Source organism: Suillus subalutaceus, assembly GCF_016647625.1.
Source record: "Suillus subalutaceus strain FC151 chromosome Unknown DFJ58scaffold_59, whole genome shotgun sequence".
NCBI classification, from domain to species: Eukaryota; Fungi; Basidiomycota; class Agaricomycetes; order Boletales; family Suillaceae; genus Suillus; species Suillus subalutaceus.
In genome coordinates, this window is record NW_024540308.1 from 45,446 (window position 1) to 71,131 (window position 25,686).

The window sequence follows — 25,686 nt, forward strand, 5'->3', positions numbered from 1 at the left end:
ACAACATCTCGTCCTTGATACCTTTGAGAGCAAAGAGGCACCCTGGAAGATCTGATCTGTTGAATGTTAATTTATGTTCATCGTATCAGTATCTATTTATAAAACATACGGTGTGTCATTCTCATCATTGCTAGATTCATCAGTCTCCAGCTCAGTGTCACTCTCATCTTCATCGTCATGGCTTTTCAAGGCTCTCGCAACTGCCTTCTCAAACTGCCGGGTCTCCCGCAATGGCCTATTTTTTTCAACATGAAGTTCTCGTTGTCCTGCATGACTTGGGAATCATGCATGGACATGACTACTAGGTATCCCCCTAAAAGACAAAGTCTGTTAGCTTAGTCCTCAGACTAGTCAACCCATACCTTGGTATCAAACCTTGGTCCAATAGTTTCAGTTTTCCCTCAGCGATTCATGAATCCACCATGTTTTGAAGAAAAGTCATATGTGAGATGGGAATCACATAATGACCTAGTTGATATGAGAAGCAAATGAAGGTTAAGGTATTGCCTTTCCTTTGGCTTATTCACTTTGGCTAGAGAAACCCATAGAGAAAAGTTCAAAGCCTAACAAAAACCTATCTAAAAAGCCCGCTGTATTGTGTACTATTATTTGTTCCATTATTTCTGAGTTGTTTTCTCTAGTGTTTCTTTACTTTGCTTTTCTATTAGGATGCTCTGACTAATCAGATGCTTCATAAAATTGTACCTACAGGGTATGATGTCATAATGATGTCATAGGACTTCACCTACACTCCTGCAGGTATTTTGGTTGAAAGATATGATATCATAGTGATGTCATAATGATGTCATGTTCCATGGAATTTGCTAGAACATTCCAATGACTCATAATGACTCATAGTGACTCATAGTGACTCAGAATGATGTCATTATCCCACCATGAATATTCTGGAATGTTCTTTTGCACCTGCTAGAACATTCTGCTCCAGTTTTTGGAATATTCTTCTCACATTCTGAAGTCATTACATCACCTTTTTACTTACATAATATTCCCACACAAAATGTATATAAGGAGAGCCCATTCTCCCCCAAAAAAATAGATCTCCCACTTGTTGCATTCAAGAACTCCCACTTGAGCAAATTGAACTCTCACCTAAGAAGCTTCAGTCTGAACAAATTGCTGCTTACAAAGCCCATTTCCTTTGTAAGAACTGTCCAGGCAAGTGCAGGGAAAGTGTTTCCCTTGAGATTACGTAAGTTTCTCGCGATAGAAACCCAGTTTTGTGAGACCAGTGTTCTCACCACGTAGTGTTTACTGACCAACACGAGCTTTGGTCACCGTTGTTATTTGTGAGACCAGCGTTCTCACCAGGTATTTGTATACTGACCAACACGAGCTTTGGTCATTGTTGTTATTTGTCATTGTTTTTTTTTATTTGTCATTGTTGTTATTTGTGAGACCAGCGTTCTCACCAGGTATTTGTATATTGACCAACACGAGCTTTGGTCCACGTAGTCACATTTGAGACCAGCTTCTCAACAGTTAACCGTATATTCAGGAAACCAGTTCAAGTGTCTAGACGGTATATCCTAGACAATCCCATAGTTTCAATCAGAGATAATAAAGCTCCGGCTAAGTTAATCTGACTGATTGGTTTAGCGAGCCTCCCAAGAACTCACACGTTATCTACCACGAAAGAAGAAAAGTCGTAGACCGTGTTAATTGAGGACTGGCAAGAAGTCTTATCCAGTGTAATTGTGGTGTCATTACATTCTTACACGTATTTATATAAGACCCTCGGTTATTAAGACATCGTCATCTTTTGAGTATATGGTCTCTGTTTCTTCAATTGGTTGCCCAGTCAGGAACATCGCACCGCAAACAGTTAATTAAAGAAATGTACTTCGCATAGTGGCGCTGGTTCTTTTCACGATCAGCTTGTAGTTTAGCCTCATTTGTTTGATGTATAGGAGGACATGGCATGGTGTGAGATGTAACTTTAGTTGATTGTTGATTGAAAAGAAGTGCGAAGGTTCTGGTCAGACCATAACTCAATTGAACCAAAGCTACTTGCGCAATGGTCAGACTAAAACTAAATGTAATACAATTCTCGCAATACACCTAAGCCTCAATGAGGGTCATTCTCTACAAACGTTATGAGTATACACAGTCCGAGACTGTGTATACTCATAACATTTGTAGAGAATAAGACCCTCATTAATGGATCAATCAATACTTTTGGTCAGACCGAAACCCGTGCTTAATTGATATGCTTTGTGGTCAGACCGAAACCCGCGTGCTCAAGATATGATGTGTTTTAATGAATTAATGGTGTCTTATTGCTCAAGTGCTCAAGTTCAAGCTTAACACGGTGTACATAAGTGAACATGTATGTACGAGATACTCCATTAAACTCTCCCTAAGTGAATTTTCATTGCTGCAATGTTAAAACCTGATATGATCAAGATCCCCGCGTCAGTTTCAAATATGTCATACTGAATCAAACACGTACAGTGTCATTTTCACAGTTGTCGTTTGTTGTAGCGTTTGTTGTGAGTGACATAGACTCAGTAGAGGATGATGCGTCACATGCAGAAATTTGTGCACGGCAGACATAACAAGTCTGACAATGAGTACGGAAGATGCAAGCAGGACAGCCTTGCAAACCAGGTGATGGTAAGGGTGCATCGGCAAGTGAGTAGCCATTGTGAGCTTTTGTCATTACTTGGTGTCATTGGTCAATACATAATGCAGGTCTAGTAGGTAATTACATACCATCTTGGTCGTGAATCAATTGAAGCGCTGATGTGAGCTTGCTCATAGCAAATACTGGCCCATAGTATCCAGTTTCAGATGAGCTGGGGGAGTCATGGACTATGAATTTCAAGTACGTGAGCTGGCAGGTATTTGTGTGCGTAACATACCTTGGTCACGAATTAATTGTAGTGCTGCTGTGAGCTCGCTCGTGGTAAACACTGGCCCAAAGTATCCATTTTTTAGGTACATTGTATGAGTTCAAGTTGGCAGTGTCAGGGTCCGTCATGTGGAGCAAGCAGGAGTGAAAATTTTCAACCGAGGATGATTATAGCATGATTATATGAGCCAAATTTTAGCTCTGATGCATTGTGATTGGACAACTGACTGACCTCGTGTGCATTTGAACTTTAATTTTGGGTTGGCGGGCGCAAACTCTGTGTGCATTGGAACTTTAATTTTGGGTTGGCGGGCGCAAACTCTCCAACTTGGGACAAGACTGGCAAAAAGACTGAGGTAAGCCATGACATACATTTCATAAATTAAATTAAAATGACACTGGTGCGGTGGGGCAGATGCCGCCTGCAGAATGGACAACACCGGACCAGAAAGCTTTTCTTGAGTCGAAGTACAACAATTTTTTGAAGGCACAAGTCGGGGCGTCTGTAACACAATTCTGGGGCCCTGTGTTCTCAGAGTGGTTCAGATGGTTTCCTGAGGAACTTGCAATTTTTGGTGAAGCGCCGGAAGTCTTGTCAGAAGAGCAAAAAGAAGCGAAAGGCACAGCTATTGATCTCAGGCAAAAGGTGAGTTTATCATTTCATGAGTTCCAATTAGACCCGCTTACCGTTTCATAAGAAAATCAAGAATTGGTTTAACTACTGTTCTCAGAAAAGCGGCCGCTCTGCTGTAAACGCAATGGGCAAAACAATTCGGCAGATGCTCACCAACAAAGCCAAGGGCACACGAATCCACACAGAGGCTGAAGTATTCTCAAAGATGAGGTATGCGGATGATGTTCAGGCGCAAGTGAAGGAGAGCATCGCTTCAGGCAGCCTTACCAAGAGTGAAAAGTTGGGAGCTGTGAAATTGATGACACGCACAGCTTATGAGGATGTGAGTGAGGATGTTAAGGCCTTGTGTAGGGCAAAGGTTCAGGCAGAACAGGATGCCAAGGCATCAGAAGTCCTCAAGAAGACAGATGGGGCCCCTACCAATGCGCAATATGCTAGGTATGAACCATTCTACAACACTCCCGCTTTAAGTTGCTCAATGGGTGATTTCACAGGGCACTCACCGAGTGTATGGGTCCAATTTCACAATTCATGCAAGTCATCAAAGACATGACGGGTTGGGAATGGAGTCTGATCGGCGCTGGACCAGACCCACGTTTGGACGGAAATATAAATGCTATGAGGTAGATAAGTTGTTGTTGTTGTTGATTTGAGAGTGCGGGAATCTCACAGGCACTGCAGTTACCATTCAGGTGTGAATGCAACTGGTCTCAATTGGAAACAAGCGACACCACACTTCAATGAGACACACTTGAAGGCGTATGTCGACTTCATTAGCACAGTTTTTCGTAAGTGCCTTCCTCATACTAGCAAAGACTCGATGTTCAATGTTTGCAACTTCGGGTGTAGCACCGCACATCAGGAAGACACGTGCACTCGACTATGATGCGTTAGCAACTAGTAGTATGCCATCTGCCCCATCCGCTTCCCAGTCACTTGATTCTGGTTGCTCTCAGCCAGATGCACTTACCACAACACCTCCGGCTACACAATCACCGCCTCTGGTTTTATCTGCACCCCCTGCTTCCACTGAGCGCTACAACCTTCATGACCCATCTGTTTCTTTCTTCCCCAATGCCGGTCTGCAGTCGTCCAATGGATACAGCCTCCAAGACGTCTCATTCACAAAAGATCCCACAGAATCATCCAGTTCCTTCCTCAATGATATTCCAAAGGCCTCATTTGATGCGCCGTATTGGGAAAATCCACCGCCTCTTCTCGGCCCCTTACTCGACGGATCTCCAAGCATGCCCAATGGATCTACAGGCACTTCCACCTGCGGGACGCCACCTGCACTGCGCTCATTCCTGTCTTCATCAAACTCTTTCCCCCCTGCACTACAGTTGTCCCCAATCACACCACATTCGTTTACCCAATTGGCAGCATCGCACTCACTACCTTCTTTGCCACCTATAGCAACCCCGCAATTCACATTCCTGTCACTCCCTTCCCCATCACTCCCTTCCCACTCCCTTCCACGTCACTCTCTGGTTCTCCCTTCCCACTCCCTTCCACATCACTCCCCGGTTCTCCCTGCCCCAGTTCTCCCTGCCCCGGTTCTCCCTGCCCCAATTCTCCCTTCTTTGGTTCTCCCTTCTTCAGTTCTCCCTGCCCCGGTTCTCCCTTCCCTGTCACTCCCTGCCCCGGTTCTCCCTTGCCCGTCACTCCCTGCCCCGGTTCTCCCTTCCCTGTCACTCCCTGCTCCGGTTCTCCCATCTGTACCTCCTGCGTCTCCTGCAGTGGAGACTCCACAAAACGGAGACGTGCAGCATAGCGCACCAGAGAAAACACTCAAGGTAAAACGAAAGCGCGCGACAAAGGCCATCGACATGGTCATGGAGGTTATTGAGTCCGCTGATCCAAATACACTGCGAAAGACTGGTCGTATTCGGCAGGAGTCCACCCGTATGGCGCAGGTGAACTAAATTGGCCAAATTAACAAGCAATCGAGAACTCGGAGATAGGACTATTAAGTCCATGCTTGCTCAATGCATTGAATTGTCTACTGACGCATCTCTCACACCATTTTCAGTACCTTCTGTTTGATATCATAATGATATCATTTTTGTGACTTATTGTGTTCTGGTCCCTCGTTTTTTATATACATGTTGTCGTATAATAGTGGTAGTACATATGTTAAATTTTTCTTGCCCTTGCTCATTAATGACATATGAAATTCAACGCCATACTCGCAAATTGCAAACTGACTTAAGAGATATCTTATTGAGGTTGAACATTGAACCAGACTTGAATCATGCAAGTGTACATTCCCTCTCATTACACAAATCAAAGGAAACGAGCTTCAATGGCTTACCTTTGCGACTCGAAAATGACTTAGTGAAATTTCGACCACAAGATCCTGACCCAATGTAGGAACCACCAGGACCACGATCTAGATGCATAGATCTGGTGGCTACAGGAACAAATCAAGGGAACCCCAAGAATTGGTATTTCGTCCTAGATTGGTCAAATATCGCCAAAAGGAGGTGTCTGAAGCATTAAGCATCGTGTGAATGCGTTAAGCATCATTAAGCATCACCATTGGCACTGAAGCCCTAAGAGACGAACTAGCAAAACCTGACTGTTTCTCACAAGTGAGTATTATGCTTAATATTAACAGTATAGCCTGTGAGGGGGAGTGTTGGAATCCGAGAGATCCGAGTAGAGGAAGACCGATGGATCCGAGATAGGGACAGGGGGAGAGTGAGAGGTACGAGCACAAGCTAAAAAGGATAAAGGCAAGTGACGTATGACGTCGGCTCGCGTCCTACTTTATTTTATGTTTCTTATTCATTTTCTAACTGTAGTCAAACTACATATGTTAAAAGCGCCTACTGAAGCGCCCAAACATCTCAGTTCTTCCAAGAGACTGAGATGTAAGTCCTTAATGCTACCTACATGATACATTGTCTAACGACTAGTAGATACTTGTCCTTTTAGGTAGATGAGACATTAATAAAGAGTTCTTCCAAGATACTGAGATATACTTGTCCTTTTAGACTCCTCGTCCCTCCCACTCTCATTATCACCGCAACCTTGTGCCGAATAGTTATTGAAAGAAGGCTCAAGAAGGCTTGATATCCTCGTGAGTGAGAAAGACTGCCACTGGTACCGAAAATTCACTATGAAGACTGACCATCTTGCACCTATATGTTCCTCATCTCGACATTCACAATATGAATCCGACGACCCCTATTATGTTTTCCACTGTCACCCACACAACCACCCCTGAGTGCATGCCTTCACAATTCATTTTACCTGGCCTCATCAATGATTGCCACTATCCCTTGCGACAGAACCCTCACCGTGATGCGGCGTCCCGCGCATCTGATCAATGGCTTATTGACGTAGCGCAACTTGTAGAGGCCGAGATCAGAGAGTATCTTGATATGGACATACTGTAGAGATACGACACTAACTTCAAGCACATCCAGCCATGACCATCTTACACTTAGCTTCATAGCTTCAAATGTTGGTGTGACCTGTGACTCGACCAAAATAGCTTCAGTCAGGTGTGACAAAGTGTAACATACTATTGCGTCGCTGTCGTCAATGGCGGATCTCCGAGTCAGTCAGTACTTCACTATTGCTGCACATTGTTTCACCTATGGACTGTCAAGCAACACTGGGTGTGGTCTTAAACGCTGGACCTACTGGAACTGTAAGTCCGCCTTCAATGTCACTCCCAGTCATGCCACAACTTGAAACTGATGCATTTGTCGCCTCAGATTGGCTTGAATGTGGTCGCATTTTCAAGCAGAACCACCTTCCATCGTCTGTTAGACATGAAATCAAACAGTTGTTAACTGTTCCTGCATCGATGAATCTCCATTTGATGAAACTGACAGTGGTCTTGATGCCAGCGATGTGCCTCTGAACACATCAACCAACTATCTAGCTTTGGAGGGGTTACAAACCTATCCTGGTTGCGTGTTGGATGTCCCCAATGGCAGTCTTGCCTCTGCAACACAATCTGAAGTCTATGATATTGGTGAGGGTGACATTGATGGTGTCACAACCCTTTTAACGAATAAACGTAGGGGCGGAGACTAGGACTCAAACAAAGGTTATCTAACAAAGAAGAGAGGATAGCAGGGACGTCTTAGGATTGCTAGCAGTAAGCTAATACAAAAGAGGTTTGAACTGGAAAACTACTGACTACAACGAGCTACCTATATACATATATTGAAGCGGAGACTGAATCTGAATCTGAACTTAACTAGCCAATCATTAAATAGAAAAGGGAATCGTACGATGATCTAAATATAACTACACCTATGATGTCATGGAACGTGCGATAGCTGTGCAAGGGTTCTCGAAGGTTCTGGAGTCACGTGACTTGATTGCTTGTGAAAGAAAGTCGAAATTGGGAATGTCGGAGATAACGGTAGTAGGCGCTAACGGGATAGAGAAGTTGGGGTTAAGGTTTGTGAATGTTATAGGTACAGACGCTGACTGAGCGCTAACGACGGGCGCTTGTGGTGGGCGCTTAACGGGTGTCTTACGAGTGTTCAAGAAAGAATAATGGTTTGTATTTGGAATTCGTGACATTACCCCCCTCTCTAGGATGAGCGTCATCGCGAATGTAGGATGGTCAGATGTTTTTCTCTCTCCACTGTTTGAACGCATCCGTATCTAGGATAGATCCAAGGATTCTTTTAGATTTTGCGGCCGTGGGGTTCTTTTTATGGAAATCTGCGATTAGAATCGGGGAGTTTTTAACGTTTTCTTCTGGTTCCCATGTCGACTCTTCTATCGGATATCCTTCCCATTTTACTCGGTACTGCACTTTTCCTCGGAATTGTCGGCTATCCAATATCTCTTCTACGACAAATTCTTCTTGTTCGTCAACAATGTCTGGAGGTGGTCGGGTAGGTTGTGAATGAGGGATCATTTGAGATGCATAATATGGAGTAAGCAACTCTACATGGAAAACCGGGTGAATCTTATAGCTTTCTGGCAATTTCAATTTATAGTTCACTTCGCCGGTCTTCTCTAGTATTTCAAAGGGCCCAAGACGACGATCTGACAACTTTTGACTTGGACGACGTTGTTTAATGTTCTTTGCGTCTAGCCAGACCTTGTCTCCCTTTTGATACTGAGGTGCGTCTTTAACTCCTCGGTCATAGAAGCGTTTCATGCGTTCATTAACCATTTTTAGAGTATTTCCGCATCATCTCGTGCTTCTTTCATTTGATCTGCTCTCTCATCGGCGCAGGAATAAGGGATGTGGAGTTCGGAGATATTGTGAATTCAGGATTATATCCATATAGGACCTTGAACGGACTGTGACCGGTTACTGTGACTGCATTGTTGTGTGAAAACTCTGCTATTGGCAGCCAGGATACCCAATCATTCTGTCTGTACGAAGCAAACATGCGCAAGTACTGTTCAACTTCTTGATTAACACGTTCCGTCTGTCCGTCTGTTCTGGGATGATAGGAGGTCGAAGCAGACCATTTTGTTCCTAATCTTTTTGATACTTGTCCCATAAACTTCGAATGAACTGTGTTCCTCTGTCCGAAATCACTTTCTTTGGTGTACCATGATGTTTCCATACGTTCTTTAGAAATAGCTCGGCAATTCCTTTCGAGTCTACATCTTTGGTGGTGGGAATGAAATGTGATTGTTTCGAAAATCGATCAACGACAACGAATATACTGTCACATCCTTCACTCTTCGGCAAGTCCACTATCAGGTCGCACGAGATCGTTTGCCAAGGTCCTTCTGGGACTTCATTTGGCTGTAAAGGTCCCGTTGGTCTACTGGGGAACACTTTCGTTTGTTTGCATCGATCGCAACCAGTCTACGTAATCATGGACATACTTCGTCATTGAAGGCCACCAATAGTTTCTGGAAATCAATTCTAAGGTTTTGGCACGTCCAGGGTGTCCAGCCGGTGGAGAGTCGTGAAACAACTCCAATATCTCTCGGCGGATCTCTTTATCGTTTGGAACGTATACCAGTCCTCGGAACAACACCAATCCGTCCTCAACATTCCATTCTTCGATTCCTCTGCGCAATTGTACCGGTGCTGCTTTTAGCGTTTTCTAGCGCTTTCATTACTTCGGGCTCTCGTTCTGTGCTCTTTCTTATCTTTTTCATGAGCGAACTTTCTCCTTCTATGAGAATTTGGCCTCGTTTAGCAGCTTTGATTTTGAAAAATTCCGGTTTTAACAAAATGCGGTCAGAATTATCGTTTTCTACCCCCCCTCTGTGGTCTTCTCTCCGAGATAGACGGTCAGCTTTGTCATTGACTACACCAGGCTTGTGTTGGAGCGTAAATTTGTACTCCGCCAGGAACAAACTCCATCTGGCTTGCCTTCTTGTCAACTTCTGACTCGTCATAAAATACTCGAGATTCTTGTGATCCGTCCAGATCTCCACATGTTGGGGTTTTCCCTGCACATAGTGCCTCCACTCTTCCAACGCACGAATGATTGCTAATAACTCTTTGTCATGAATGTCGTAATTTCTCTCTGCATCATTCATTGACTTTGAGTAGTAAGCCACTGGGTGCCATAGGCCATCTTCCATCAGTTGAGATAAAACTGCTCCTGTTGCGTAATCTGAAGCATCTGTTTCTATTTTCATTTTCTTCTCAACATCTGGCATTACAAGGACGGGAGCTTCTGTAAAACGCTTCTTTAATTCATCGAAAGCGTTTTGCTGTCTCTCTGTCCAATCCCATTTGGCATCTTTTCTCAGCAAATCATTCATTGGTCTGGCAATGTCTGAGAACCCAAGTATAAATCTTCGATAGAAGTTGGCAAAGCCCATGAATGCTTGTATTTCTTTTACGCATTTGGGAACAGGCCATTTCAATACTCCTTCTACCTTGACGGGGTCCATAGATACACTGCCCTTTTCCACAATCAACCCAAGGAACTCGACTTTAGACTGTTCGAAGCTACATTTCTCAGGCTTCAAGAACAGGTCGTTCTCTTTTAATCGTTTGAGTACTTCTCGCACGACTTTCTGGTGTTGCTCTCTACTTCCATTCGTAAAGACCAAGATGTCATCGATATAAACGACCACTGTTTTGCCATCTATTAAATCTCTGAATATCTCATTCATCATGGTCTGGAAAGTTGCTGGAGAGTTTCGTCAACCCAAAATACATTACGGTTGGTTCGTGGTGACCAAAAGGCGTTTTGAAAGCTGCCTTCCATTCATCTCCTTCTTTCATCCGAATATTGTTGTATCCCCATCGTACATCCATCTTGGAGTACATCGTAGCACCGGTAAGGGCATCAATCAGGTCTTGAGATCTCAGTAGCGGGTACGCATTTTTAACCGTCTTCTCATTAAGCCTTCTATAGTCCATTACGGGCCTTAGTTTGCCATCCTTTTTGGCCACAAAGAAGAAAGGTGCTGCAACTGGGGATTGTGAATCTCTAATACGTCCTAGTGCAGTTTCGGCTTTTAACCAATCTTTCAAAGTGTCCATTTCTTTTGGCGATAAGGGGTACGGTTTCGCATTCGGAGGAAGATCATTGTCGTCTTTAAGATCCACAGCATGATCCCATTTCTTTCTTTCAGGGAATCGTTTGGACTCTTCTTCTGAGAACACTCCCAGGTAATCGTGAAGCCAGTCTGGAACCATCTCTTCAACAGACTTCTTCTTTTTCATAGCTTCTTCTGCTACCTTCTGCTCCGTGGCAACCGAGGCTTTATATCTAATCCATCTTTCAGGACTATCCTCGTCTTCTACCTCTTCACAGGTCGCCTTCTTCATCTCCATGTCTTCATCGTCATCCTCTTCTGTGGGAATCAGATCCGGAACTACATCTGTCTGTTTTTGTGCTTTTCTGTTTTCTCTATTTTTTTGTCTTTGTTCTTTTTTCGTAATACATTTAAGCGGACATCTAGATAGTGAAAACTGTCCTGCATTCCAGTCTATTTCTGGATTATGATATCTTAACCAGTCAATGCCGATAATAACATCATCGTTTCCTAAGTCTGTAATCATGAAGGCTGCTTTGTCTTCTACATGATTTCCGATCTTTAGACTTAGTTCGGCGAAATGAGTCATGGATCCAGCGGCATTTAAAGAACCATCTATGTTCTTTACCGGAATAGGCCTTAATAATTTACGGCATATTACGTCGTTCTTCTTCACAAACTTCTCGTTTATAAATAATGTTGATGCACCGCAGTCCACAAGTGCTTTCACGTCTGCTTGTCGATTCTTTCCTTTCAAGGTAATCGGAATGTAAAAATGCTCTGATTTCGATCGCAAATATACTTCTGTTACATCCGAGAACGTAGATAAGATTGAGAAACGATTGTTCGGGTCCAAGTCCGCAGACTCTAACTCAGACCTCTCTAAAAACCCTTATCTCCTTTGGCTTTGACATAGTCTTTAAACCATTGGGGCATCGAGTCTTCCTTTGGCACTTCAGTAGCCTTCACTTGCGCTTTTGGAGCGCCCTTGCAGTTTCTTGCCATATGGCCTTCTTCACCACAACGGTAGCAGTTGAAAGAACCAGTCTTTCCTTGAGGTTTGGGAGCTCCTCTCTGCTTGTTGGCGTCGACGTCCATGGCGTTACTGTCTCTGGGACCAGCCCTTGGTTCGAAGTTCCTCGCGGCCCTGTTAGGGGTCCAGAAAGAAGTCTTCTTCTTCTCCGCATCTAACTCCTCGAAGTTTCGTCCTATTTGGATCGCATGCTCTATCAATTTCTGCATGTTGTCTTTGTCCTTGTAGGCGATGTGAGCGAGTTGTAACTTGACACGGTCTTGAAGTCCTGCTCTATACTTCTGTCGTAAGTCATAGTCGGAGAACCTGGTGTGTGCAGCTTTTTGTTTGAAAGTAGCTGTATACTCTGGGACGGAAGAAGATCCTTGTCTTAAGGAATCCAATTCCCGAACTGCCTTGCCTTCAAGGTCTTCTTGTGCCCACATGGCGGTGAAGTCTTCATCTAACTTCTTCATGGTGAGAGTTCCATCAGCATGTTCTTCAATGTAGGATTGCGCCCATTTAGCAGCAGATCCTTTCATGAACGAAAGCATGACTGAGATTCTTTGCCTTTCTGTGATGCTTGGCCATTGCGTCATATAAAGCGCTATCTGGGTTGCCCACATCTTGGCATCGATGGAATCTTTGTCTCCTGTGAATTCTGTGGGTTTAGCCATCTTGATTGAGGCTGTGGTAGAGGCGGCGGATGATCCAAAGGATGGGGATGCAGTGAGTTTGTCGATCTCGGCTTGTTGCATCTGAATTCGTAGAGCTAGATCTTCGTTCTTGGTTTGTAGCTCGTCATTCTTGTTCTGCAAAGCCGTGACTTGGTTTTGCCACAGTGCATTGTTTGCGGCGATCTGTTCTTGTACATATTGTACAAACTCTTCGCTGCTACTCGGCATTCTTGGTGCGGTTGGTTCAGACATAGTACCAGTTGTTTTCTGGAACCCGATTTACTGATGTCTGTGAAGAGCTAGTCGTAACGGCTCTTCCGAAAGGGAAAGATGGTGAAAAGGGAAGATGGAAAAGAGATATGTAATCTGGAAAACTGAAGCGGTCCCCGATATCTGATCGGATCTACCTCGTACTTCAGGGTCAAAGGGTCCTGGTAAAACCCAACTGATTCTTCCCTAGATACTGACTAAAAGAGATGTGTACGTAACAACTATACTCGCCAAGTGGGAAAACTAGAACGCCAAGGTGCTCTTCCAGCCGAAGCTTACAAGCGACCGAGTCTGGACTAGGAAATTCCTCTAAATACTCGGGTAGAGTAGCCTACGTATCGTACGAAGAAAGGTGATAGGTAAAAGGAAATTATAGTAACGTTGAGCAGGCAGGGTTTTGGGCCAGCACTCAAAGTTGTAGTGACACGCCTAATGTCGTGAACACCTCCGTATACTGGCGGCTGCAATGTAAGGCAGGGCCTGGTATAGGACTACTAACTACGAAAGCGGATAGGTATGAATGCGCTCAAATGAGCAAAGGGGAGAGTGATAGAATCAAGGTCACAGCTGTTAAGCCGGGCAATATAAAACGTGTAACGGTTCTGTTTGATTGAGGATCGCGGATAATCGCAAGATGCTCAGATCAAAGAGAAAAGGTATGCAAGCGGTAATGCGTGGAGTCGGAGTCCCCTATAGTTCAAACCTAATGTCACAACCCTTTTAACGAATAAACGTAGGGGCGGAGACTAGGACTCAAACAAAGGTTATCTAACAAAGAAGAGAGGATAGCAGGGACGTCTTAGGATTGCTAGCAGTAAGCTAATACAAAAGAGGTTTGAACTGGAAAACTACTGACTACAACGAGCTACCTATATACATATATTGAAGCGGAGACTGAATCTGAATCTGAACTTAACTAGCCAATCATTAAATAGAAAAGGGAATCGTACGATGATCTAAATATAACTACACCTATGATGTCATGGAACGTGCGATAGCTGTGCAAGGGTTCTCGAAGGTTCTGGAGTCACGTGACTTGATTGCTTGTGAAAGAAAGTCGAAATTGGGAATGTCGGAGATAACGGTAGTAGGCGCTAACGGGATAGAGAAGTTGGGGTTAAGGTTTGTGAATGTTATAGGTACAGACGCTGACTGAGCGCTAACGACGGGCGCTTGTGGTGGGCGCTTAACGGGTGTCTTACGAGTGTTCAAGAAAGAATAATGGTTTGTATTTGGAATTCATGACAGATGGCTAGGCATATGCACGGGTACGGGTAACCCGTGCGGGTCACAGGTACGGGTACCACTGGGGTACGGGTGGGGGTCGGGATTCAAAAACCCGTGGGCTAATCCATACCCCTGGTATACCTGTGCCTTCCTAATGTGGTAATTGTTTGGCGTTCAGTTGTTCAAAGTACCACTAACGCTTCCTCTTTATACTCGTACTATTAGATCTTATTGTTGCTGACTCTAGGTAATGCTGCTCTCAAAACTTAAAGGTATGTTTTTAAAATCAATGTATGTATGTACAGTACATTACTTACAAGTATTTACACCCTTTTTTCAATATCAGGCACTTGTCTGCGCACAGCGCTGCTATCCAACCTCAACCTCATTCTCCATCCTCTGCACTCATCCACACCCTGCTGCTATGCCCCTCCATCTTCTTCAACACAACACCTGTGAGTGTGTCAGTCCTCCTTTGAGCTCGAGCCACGCTGATCGAAGTCCGCTGTTTGCAGGAGGTGAGTGTGTCGATTCTCCTTCGAGCTCGAGCCATGCTGATTGAAGTCGTTTCCCGCCGTTTGCAGGAGGTGAGTGTGTCAATCCTCCTTCGAGCTCGAGTCATGCTGATCGAAGTCGTTGTCTGCTGTTCGCAGCGTGTCGATCCTCCTTCGAGCTCGAGCCATGCTGATTGAAGTCGTTGCCCGCCATCTGCAGCGTGTCAGCGAGTTTGTCCTTTTTCACGATCGTTTTTCATATTTTTATAATTGCTAACTTAATATTTATATGTATTACCCGCGGGTAAACCCTGCACGGGTGCGGGTAAGGGTATGAGCTCGCCATACCCGCCAAAAACCCGCACCCATCAGAGCGGGTACAGGTTTTCACCGGGTACGGGTGCGGGTAAGGCCTCTGATACCCGGGGGTATACCCGTGCAGTTCCCTATTGATGGCGAAGCTGACAGCATTCCAAAGGTAGATTGTGGGTGTGGAAAGCATAGACGGATTGTGAATAGGATGTACACCGACTTTTGGTCTCATTGAGGCACTCTATATGTTTTTTATTGAATTTACTGCATGTCACAAAATAGCTTCAGTTATGAAAAATCACCGTGACAGTCACGTTGAATAGCTTCAATTCACGGCCGCTTGTGACGTGTGACGAAGTTAGTGTTGTATCTCTACAGTAGGCGCATTGGCTGCCACTTGCTATCCTGATGCAGATGCTTTCCATCTCCGCGTCTGCTCGGACGTTTTTAACTGGATGTACATTATGGACGACAGGATCGAGTATGGAGTCATCGATGCACGGGAAGCGCATGAATCCTGTATTCTTGCACTCCACGATCCCATCAATTTTGACACGGAACAGCTTGGTGGAAAAATGTGCAAATCGTACGACCATTTTTTCCATCGCATAGTACACTCTTTCTAAAGGTCGTCATGCGGTTAGGTTTTTCAGTTGCTTTAGGAAGACTGCTGGCCCTGGCTGCACAGAACGGTTTATCCACAGATGTGAATCGGCCTTCGTTGCTGCGGTTAAGCAGGTAGATGACCGTGCCAAAAGACACATGTATGATCTGGTATCTTATATCGCCATGAGGAGAGATGTAAGCGGGACGAAGGTTGCCTTTACCGTCATCGAATTCGTAGCTCGGATTGATCTTTCTGACGAAGTTATGTTGCATCCAGTTATCATGGCCTTGGAGGATGCGGCCAACGATTACATTGCTTGGTCCAACGTAATCATGTTGTGTCGTTGGATGCTAGGGCACCGCTGATATTACCACCGATAGGATATTTTGTCATACAACAAGGAGCAATCTCGTGGTGACGCACACTGGCATAACATAGTTGCTGTGCTCATGCACGATCGAGGACTAGACCTGCAAGGCGCCATCGACTATACTGGCCAATTGTGCAAAGATGTCATCCAGCGCTTGTGCACGCCACCGAGGAGAACAACTGTTCCTTCAAGTTGGAAGTATTGCACAGACCGCCCCGTCGACAATCTTGAACTCACGGTATCTATTAGTTCAGCCTGAAGTCGTCGATCAAGAGTCTCTAAACGGGGGTCTGCACCCTATATGCGGTTGCACCTAGTAAGACCATACTACTCTTCTGCACGTTGATATTCAGGCTTGGCATCTGCTCTGGACGCGTTTTCAATATTTTGGGTCCAATTTTTCCCGTCCTCCTACAAGTTCCGTCCACTTACGTGCAGAAACCGTGTCCTCTGAGCGCGTTTGAGCACCAGATACATTGCAATACATGACCCACACTACGAGGACCAACTCCTGGATTCAGGCATCACTACGGGCTCTGAAGTCTCGATAAGCATACCTATACCATGGTTTCAAGGACCAATAACGGTCGAAATGTGAAATGTGTCAGTGCTACCTCTTTGAATCTTGTGATACCCTTTATACTTGATCATCTTCTATGCTCGCTCCGAAGACTGACATGACTGATAAGGATGATCTCTTGAATACAATCCATCAATCCTGTAGGTGAATGATACATCGGATATCTTGGTCACATCGTTGGTGTGCTCATGGAGTCGCCGAAATTGAGCTGGTCGCTCATCTGTCAGCCTTTTGGGCCACCATATCCAAATGACGGTCTTCTCTTAGATTTTACGACTCCATAGCACTTAGGGGAGACCCTGACTCATGTCTCTGGGCCAAGTATTATGCAGCTACATTGGCAGACCTTGCCTGCCTTATGTCCGATCTTGTCACTCGTTTAGATGGAGCGACATCATATAGGACGAATTATCTGCCAGTACCAGCATGTAACGTACCAGGTATGGTATCTGCATGTCGATCATCCGAGAGTGGCGGTGCCACCTTAATATTTAATCCTCGCCAAGTCGCCGACACAATTTCAAGTCAACCAAGTACTAATACTTAGTCTTACTAAGGGCACTCTGCTTGACTCAAAACTTTGCGTCTCTGTGTTTCTGTTTTTACACTAGTGCTATGCCGAAAGTTTCCAAGAAAAAAACTGAAACGAACTTACCGAAGCAAATCCCAAAACTTCTTGTTCTGAAACATGGTCAGAAACGTGTAATGGTTAACCGACTCAAGTCGTATGCAGTGAGTGGAACAACCTTTCAAACCTTGAATATGGCTCATTGATATTATAAGCTCATGCTTGACAATGCATGCAAACACTTCCCAACCATTCCAAGAGATGCTGTGACATTCCAGACCAACCAACTCGATATTTGCGAAGGTCACTACGTGGATATCACGGCTGAAACATGGGATAAAGTAATTGACTTGCTTACATCCGTCGAAGTGACTCGCGCGGAAATACCATTACCCGTCCCACTTCTGCCCAGTAACGCTGGGGCTATTTCATTACCTGGCAACCAGTCCGCGGCTGGGTCGGCACCTCAGCCTGAGGATAACGGACATGACGGCCTGTATGCACCCCCAATCTATGAGTGTGTTTACTGAAATTGAGATCACGCAGCAGCACAGATGGCAAGGTCATGCTCCAGCTGGTCTTACCATCCGGCGATATTGTTTCTGTTACAGTGAAGAGGGCCGCGCGGGTGCAGAAACTTGTTGATATCGCTGCTCGCAAGTCGGGAAGTTGTCCTACCAATTACATGGCAGTATGGCTTGGGTCAAGATTGCATCACGAAAATAGTATTGGGTCGTACGGTATTGAGGATGGAGAGTTTATCAATTTTTGGATACAACAAGTCGGTGGAAAGCCAGTGATCTATCTATACTCGCCCTCGGACGTCGACGTTTCTGTCAAGCTCTCCCTCAGTCCTGAGTGGAGTTTCTCCGCCATCTATCCCTTTGTTACCCCGAAGCAAGAATATGGACAGCATGTCGAATGGAATGTCCGCACCCACCAAGACGGGAATCTGACTGAAAAGAACTCCGGTTTAGACATATCGTACTTATTCTGGGAGGCGAAGTGAGTTCATCATATAGAAATCACTCTCATAATTAACTTCGTTTGAATCTTTGTAGGACAAATTCGGATGCATTTCCCCGTTCACCAGCATCTGAACCGCAATCAGTGGGTGTATTCAGTCCCACATCCAGCACTCTCGGCGACGCGGATTCCATTGTCGTCTCAGTGGACGAAGTAACTATTTACCTCGATAAATCACTCAAGGCTCTGGGACTTCACACTGAAGCCAGAACATCCTTTATCACGTGCGTACATAAATATGTCTCGGAATATCATACTAAAACTGGTTATTGCTATGGTAGCTACTGGCTACCATCTATCCTCAAGCACGAATACATCGCCCTTCGGTTTGTCCCTCAACCGGCGTATGAACGTACCGCGTCTTTGAGCATTTCTCCTCAACCTGACGTTGTGACTCGCATATTCATGCTGTTCAGAGGTATCTGTAAAGAGCACTTAACGGATTGGTCTAACGCACAAATACAAGCGGAGAAAGACGTTGGTTGGTGGGCAGATGTAGTTGGAGTTGATCTTTCAAGAGCAAGTGATATGGCTTTGTTCAGAGTGTTAGAATGGGGCGGGATGGAGGTTCTTATTTGATATTCTATCTGCCTCGATCAGATCTGCACCTAATTTACAAGCCCCGCGTGTTCACGAAATAGATGCACCAAACATGCCCAGCGTTCCCAGCAAATATATGGATTTGAATATAGGGTATGTGACGTATCTCATCGTGATCTGAGGGGATTGTCTAGTTGTATCACGATATCATGAATTTGAGTTGTTCATCGTGATGTTCCCCATACCACGTACCACCAGCGTTCTCAGCAGGATGAATGAATCACGATCAAATCTTTAGGCTGTGAATGCATCAAAACGCTATTAAGCACGATGGCAACACGTAGTTTTCTGTAGTGTACCATATATCACGGCCCTGTACTATACTACTTCTTAGATATCTTGAACCCCTCTTGTTTTGGATGCCTAAGTGACATAACGCACAACTCACCTCCCGACACCCAACCCCTCCTCCAAAAACTCTGCAAATGCACATCCTCCCCTCTCCCCTCCCCTCTTCCCTTTTCTGTGCTCCCCAAATTCACAGCTTTCCGGCGCGCAGCCACGAATTGCCGTTTCAGGCGCTGCAGCTCCGATAGTGTCAGTGCACGGTGGGGAAGTGTCAAATGGACATGGAGCACCGAGCTCTCATTGGCACTGGTATTCGAACTAGACTTGAGTGCAAGGGTTTTCTCGAAGTTACCTGACCTAAGATTTAGGTGTTGAGGACACCATGTGTATAGGTATTTGGTTTATCACAAGAAAGGAAAGATGCCGACCGGTCGTTCTTTGGAAATGATTCGGAAGATTCGACAAAACATTTTATATTGTTGTACAACTGGGCCTCTGATTCTTGAGCAAAACAGTGGACAAATCCGGACTCGAACCGGAGACCCCCCGCACTCAAGCAACATGCTAAGCGGATGTGATAACCAGCTACACCTTTTCCGTTGAAATCGTTCGCACAACTCTCATACATTCAACACGAAACCCGTTGGTTCACTTGTTCGATGCGCTCACGCTCCCCAATTTGCGCGTGCTTCATGTTGACGGTAGATCCTGGCCTCATGTTGAAGATTTGATTTTTCAGTATGGTAAATAAATAAACACCCGCCAGATGAGTCGAACTGTGTCTCTGTTTTGATCATACCATACATGCCTTCATTTATTCCCCTGGAGCAGTTGCGGATCCCTTAATTCGTTTTTATTGACTACGCGTTTGCAAAGTGATGACATCGAGTTGCATTGCGTTCCGACTGAAGACATAAATTTTGAAATTCAAGAGTCAATTCAAGCTTTAATGGTCCATCTGAACGAGTTTTCCACATACTTTCTCTCGGGTTATATAAAAATGTGCCCCAGTTCAAAATTGAGGACTCTCAGACTCTCAGAGAGAGCGTTCTCAGTTATTCGTTCCGTCTTTATCATACTGCGAAGGGCTGAATCAATTACTAGGAACCATGACTCTTCTTCCCCTCCTACCTAGCACCTGACTTTCGTACTAAACCATCATGATGCGTTTCCCTCTTGTTCTCTCTTCAAATACAACTATGTTACGACTGACGTCCGTGTTCCGCCGTCCCCGTCTTGAGCTTTATTTCTATTTCTTCGCAACCATACCCACAATGATCAACCAATACCTCTCCATACAGAAACAGAAAGAGATTCGGAGGCCTCAAAGCCTTGCCATCCAGTGCACTCTACGCCGTTGTACAATCATATACTATTATAAGACCTACAAACGAAGCCTACTTCGAACCCATCATCTCTCGAAGATGTCCTTCTCTCACTGTGTTCACGCTCTCAAACGAGCAGTGAAATGGCTGGGGTTGACTTCGGCAGAGTCAGCCGCACGTTCTTGAATACAAACTAGGTTACTTACATCACCAAGCCGGCGGTGAACTCCGGCTTCACCTCAATCCTGTTTCCGTTTGAGTCTTTGGCATGATCAATGCGCATGACGGCGAGTATGGTAGCAGCTGCAGTCCACAAACTGTTCTCTGCAAACCAACGACCTGCCAAGGGGATTTGTGATTTGTCATCCTCAACACTGTCAGATCAACCATGAATCAGCCTACCAGGACAAATACGCCTGCAGTGGCAAGTGAATAATTGAATATGATAGCAATTGTGGAATATTCACCTGCCATGACCAAAGGCAAAATGGTTGACGAAAGGGTCCTTCAGCTTCCCGTCAGCTGTTAGATGGCGACTAGGATCGAAGCGTGATGCATCGGGAAACATGTCTTCATCCCGAGACAGTGCCCTGAGCCATGTTCAGTTCAAGTCGCCGTTATACGGACTCCACCGTGACATACCACTGATTAACCATTACTATCGCACCTGATCGAACTATAGATGAGTCAACGGCAGCACCGAATCATACGACTTCGAACCTTTGGGTATAAAGTACCCGCCGTAAACATCATCATTTGATGTCGCATGTGGAACTCCTGTACCAGGGATCAATTATTCAGAGTTACATTTGTGCAGACTGACCTAGGGGGATGAGAGGATACCATCTCAGGACCTCGCGGAGGATAGCATCAATGTAGGGCAGTGACGCCCTATCATCAAGGCACGGCATTCTATCATGCCTCACAGCTCGATCAATTTCTGTACGAGCGCGGGCTTGGACGTCAGGATAGAGCACCATAGCCAGCAGGAATATCTGCAATGCGGATGTACTCTACGGGACGTCAAAGCAAGAATCGGGACTACTCAAGTAGCGACTCACAGTGTCTATGCCAGCTAAGATGCCGTATTCGCGTCAATGGATAACTTTTATCCTGGTAAAAATACTCTTACCCATGTATCCCGACAACGCAATATCCCTCATCATATCTTCGTCAGCGTCGTCGTGAGCTTCACTGAGAAAGTCAGCGACTAATGAGTGTGAAGCAGTACCATTTGCCTTCACGCAAACAGATCAGGCGAAACTTTCACCCATAAATCTGCACAAACGTACTATCTGTGCCTTCACCTCGCTAAAGGGCTCGTTCAAAAGCTGTTGACTTAGTTCTCTACCGCGTGACATCAGTGCAAACGCTCCACCGAAGCACCAAAATGGCAACTTTTCGACTGCAACCTCGTTCTGAATGTTCAGAATTACGTCGGAGACAGAGGTACTCACGGATAGGAAAGGCTGTGAACATGGCAGCCCTCTCTGGAGATAAAACATTAATGGAAATATCAAAGAGTTCGTGCGTGCGGGTAACAAATGATTCTTCATGACCATCAGCAAGGTGTCCGTATGTCACGGCCATGATTAGGGATGCCGTGTATCTGTCACAAGGATTGATTGTCAACTGGACCATACATCACAACGACACCACTAGGTTAGGTACGAACGCTTGAGTGTGTTCAAGTTGCCGCAAGTCACTAGCGGCATCTAAGAGATTGATGACTAGTTCATTTGCGTGGCGAGAGCACATCTCGTGGTATGAGACCGAAACTTCGGCCCTGAGGACTTGATGGAAGATCTTGCGATGTTGTCGTAAAGTCTCTCCATACGGAAGGAGTGCAGTATTGAAACCCATCCCAACTCTGCATCGTCAGTGGATGAAAAACAAAATGAATGAAAACCGGCAATGCATACAATTCGTTGGTGCGAATAACGGGGCGAGTAGAGTAATTCGCAGAACGCTTGTCCAGCAACTCTCGCGCGATGGTTTCGGAGTTTATGATGATCAAGTCGATCCCAAGCATGCGGCAGTGAATGATTTTTCCTATGATCAGGTATGAAATTGAATCCAGGAGCTTGGAAAAAGGGCCATTGATCTGCTACTAACCATATGACTTTCCCCACGCAGTATATGTGAGCCAAGGTCGTTTAGTATCCAATTGCAGCGCGTTACCCAAAAATGGTAGCGGACGGGGGCCAGGCGGCAGAGGTAAAGGGTAGATACGTCTGCGAGTCAGACCCGAAGCGACAACCAGGGCAACAATACACGGTATCCCTAAAGCGAGAAGATGGGTGAATTCGAAGAGCATGAGGGTTGAGCCTAAGACATGACAGCTCGCCTTATAAATGGGGTCTTTGATACTGAAAATGATATTTTAGAGGTTAACGACTCATTCGGTGAGATCAAGACAGTCCGTCTTGAGACCGAGGACTAAAGGGGACAGCAAGGCCCCGTCTGTCCTATTGAATACGTTGGTGTCTGGTAACCAAACCCCGGTGTCAGCTGGTAATCTGTTATCATTCGGATCTTTCTCGGTTGCTTCGAACGACTTCAAACCTTGCCACGTCATTCACAATGCAAACACCCCAGATTCTGTTTGCCGAGCGGGGCCTTAAGTAATTAGTGATTTTCCTGATCGGCGGTAATACTCCTCGATAAGATTATCTGAAGTTCGGAAACAAGCGAACTCCGTAGAATTGCATATCACTCCGAACTCTCGGCTTATTTGTCTACTCAAGCTCACGGTTATGTGTCCCTATATCCTTCTCATCTAACCATGCTTGCACCCGCTGTTGTCGATTTTATTCACATTTTCGACGGTGTTGGATCGTATATCTTTGATAAAGAGAACAGAGCGGCTACGAGAAAATGACGGAACATGCTACAGTGTGTGTACAGAAAACTCTCAAAATCTGCACGAGAAAACGACATGATCACGGCATCGATATGTATGGAAATGCCTATGCCATCAAATAGAGCAGACAGAGCGCCGGACTGTAACCAGGAACAGAAGCCTGCGCCAATTGAAAATACGTTTGGATGGTACTGCAGATAGTAAAAATGGATCATAAAACAAGGGATATGCGGATACTACGTGTAATTCATTGTGTGGGGGACAATTATCAAATTCGAGAACTCGGGAGTATGTGCTCGCATGTTTGTTCACGAACATCTTGTCAGACTGCAATGAAAATCATGAGAAATAGAGTGCAGTGAAAGAGACCACCAATGCAGAGAAGCAGGAGGAAAAAGGAATGACGCGAGATAATGAAAGGGTGAAGAATAGAAGGAAGTACCAAGGGGACCGGTACCGGTGAGGGGCGTGCTCCTTGACACGTGAGACCGTCATTTTAGAAAAGGAAATAAGTTCCCGCGCTTGCTTGTAGGTGCCTGGACGTTTTCATCCTCACAAAACCCTCTCTACTCCGTAGAGTCGGGGAATATAATCACGGTGTCATAAGCGCGGTTGTATTCAACGTGCGGCTTTGGTGCCTTTCTGATTGGCGCCAACCAAGAGCCAAGTGTTCCACATCGACGGGCTGCAGAACTGGATGGTCGGTTCACTTCACTGGCACTTGAATTGCATCCGCTATTTTGGCAAGGATGGACATGCTGTCAAGTTGGACCGAATCGTCAAGCTGCTTCCCAAAAGGCCCTTGTAGAGCCTAATACCTAGTGCATGGCTTTTGGAGGTGAGATCGGGTTTACTTCTTTCACGCACTGCGCAATTCTTACGACTAGCTTAGTAGAACGGCTCACACAGACTTGAAAGTCTTGCTTCGGTTGCATTTTTTTTAATTCAATTTTCATGTCCTATGGAGAGTTTAACGATTGTCATTGACTGACTACGATAAAAGACATGGGGTAATGAGGGTTAGAGTTAGAATAAGGTTTAGCCTGCTGTTTAGGAAGATGGGTGACGAGAATTTAGCGTCAAAAACTGGCCCCAACAACCAGCTAAATCTCTGAATTTCCGCAGAAGGGGCCCATACGATGCTTGCGATCAACTTAGATTATCGGTTACACCTTTGCGAACCATACAGATCCATTCAGAACGTTCTGAAGCATCGTGCCAATGAGCGGCTGCTGGTGTGCACGACGAGTTGGCTGAGACTCAGAGTATTCAGAGCACTCAATCATCATGCCAATCATTTCACGCACGATGACCTTGTCGTTTGAGCAATTGTCGTTCTATTTCAAAGAATTCGTCCAAAGCCTCAAGCTCCAGGTTTGAACCTACATCATCCCTCAGCGTTACATAGCATACTAAACCTCACCTGAACACCACAGATTTCCTCGTCCACCCAGGAGTCTCAAATTGATATTACGGTTATCGCATCACCCAAGATTCCATTCTCGCCTTCGAGAATGAGATCAAGAAGTTCATCGATTACGCCGATTTTTGTGATCCCACGTGCGCATCGTTGACTCGTAATTGGCTTTTTGAAGGAGTTGCGCCTCCGTCAGCTGGATTACAATTGCTGTGTCGACTTGGTCTTAGGGCCTGAGGATTCGGTGGATGAAGACTCGGAGGGGGAGGGAGAAGGGTTAGCTGATGAAAAGAAGGACGATACAAAGACCGAAGAAGATGAGGGCGATATAACTGACCACGAAGACATAAAGGAGGACGACCAGAAGACTGATGAACAAGAGTCGAGTCACTATGAAGACGAAAAAGACGACCCACAGACTGACGAAGAAGGCGACACAACTCACTACGAAGATGAAAAGATGAGGATACGAAGACTGATGAAGGCGATGCGACTCACTTCGAAGATGAAAAAGAAGACGACCAGAAGACTGATGGAAATCAGGGCAATGCAAGTCACTATGAAGACGAAAAGGACGACGACAGCAAAGCTGATGAACACGAGGCCGTCACCAATGACCATCATGAAGATACAAAGGAGGACGAAGTTACACAAGCCACGATGATGAAGATGAAACCTTGTGTTTGGAGACACCGACAATGAATTTGAAGTTGAATATGATGCAGAGGTGGTAGTCATATCTGTTTGTTCAGACGAACCCGTTAGCTTCCAAGAACGACCTACACAAGCGCAAATGGACATGATGACGACGTTGCCTGACCAGCCACGTCAGTGGTGTGTAAGCTATAGGGACATTCAAATGTACTTTGCCAATTGCCGGTCGATATGCAGGAATATAACCTTAATTACTTACAAGCTCCCATTTCCTAGTTGCGTTTCGTCACCCCGCTTCGATATTAAGGTACCTTCGCATTATCCGATCACCCATGAGACAAAGGATGTTCCTCCCCCGTGGGTATCGTGCGGAAGGCTACTTGGCACTTGGCACTTGGAGCCGTGCGTGTGCTTCTAGGGTTGAGCAAGGGTGGACCCGCGGGT

General features: G+C 45.3%; 4 protein-coding genes and 1 non-coding gene across 5 annotated transcripts; 3 read left to right on the top strand and 2 right to left on the bottom strand.

The window, feature by feature from the left end:
- Nucleotides 1–3,287: 3,287 nt before the first annotated feature.
- Nucleotides 3,288–5,431, top strand: DFJ58DRAFT_884448 (uncharacterized protein; the record flags this gene model as incomplete). The annotated part of the gene is made up of 5 exons (XM_041394608.1): nt 3,288–3,518; nt 3,571–3,944; nt 4,001–4,129; nt 4,188–4,294; nt 4,356–5,431. 5 exons carry the CDS (start codon nt 3,288–3,290, stop codon nt 5,429–5,431), a joined length of 1,917 nt encoding a protein of 638 aa, XP_041243444.1.
- A 9,893-nt stretch (nt 5,432–15,324) lies between these two features.
- Nucleotides 15,325–16,180, top strand: DFJ58DRAFT_661087 (isoprenoid synthase domain-containing protein; the record flags this gene model as incomplete). The annotated part of the gene is made up of 3 exons (XM_041382193.1): nt 15,325–15,530; nt 15,589–15,877; nt 15,932–16,180. Coding segments are annotated over 3 exons (744 nt in total), but the record flags the coding sequence as incomplete, so codon positions are not given.
- Nucleotides 16,181–17,287: 1,107 nt separating this feature from the next.
- On the top strand, nt 17,288–18,718 carry DFJ58DRAFT_703778 (uncharacterized protein; the record flags this gene model as incomplete). The annotated part of the gene is made up of 4 exons (XM_041383660.1): nt 17,288–17,565; nt 17,616–18,074; nt 18,131–18,319; nt 18,377–18,718. 4 exons carry the CDS (start codon nt 17,288–17,290, stop codon nt 18,672–18,674), a joined length of 1,224 nt encoding a protein of 407 aa, XP_041243446.1. The 3' UTR covers nt 18,675–18,718.
- Nucleotides 18,719–19,498: 780 nt separating this feature from the next.
- On the bottom strand, nt 19,499–19,581 carry DFJ58DRAFT_t100. The gene has a single exon. It is a non-coding gene; the product is annotated as a tRNA-Ala (tRNA).
- Nucleotides 19,582–20,261: 680 nt separating this feature from the next.
- Nucleotides 20,262–22,625, bottom strand: DFJ58DRAFT_841802 (cytochrome P450; the record flags this gene model as incomplete). Its single annotated transcript, XM_041392753.1, has 15 exons — nt 20,262–20,332; nt 20,392–20,465; nt 20,515–20,647; nt 20,711–20,724; nt 20,776–20,898; nt 20,951–20,975; nt 21,029–21,085; nt 21,132–21,321; nt 21,370–21,383; nt 21,441–21,546; nt 21,601–21,713; nt 21,766–21,917; nt 21,984–22,178; nt 22,231–22,360; nt 22,424–22,625. The coding sequence occupies 15 exons, from the start codon at nt 22,623–22,625 to the stop codon at nt 20,262–20,264; spliced, it is 1,599 nt and encodes a 532-aa protein (XP_041243447.1).
- Nucleotides 22,626–25,686: the final 3,061 nt, after the last annotated feature.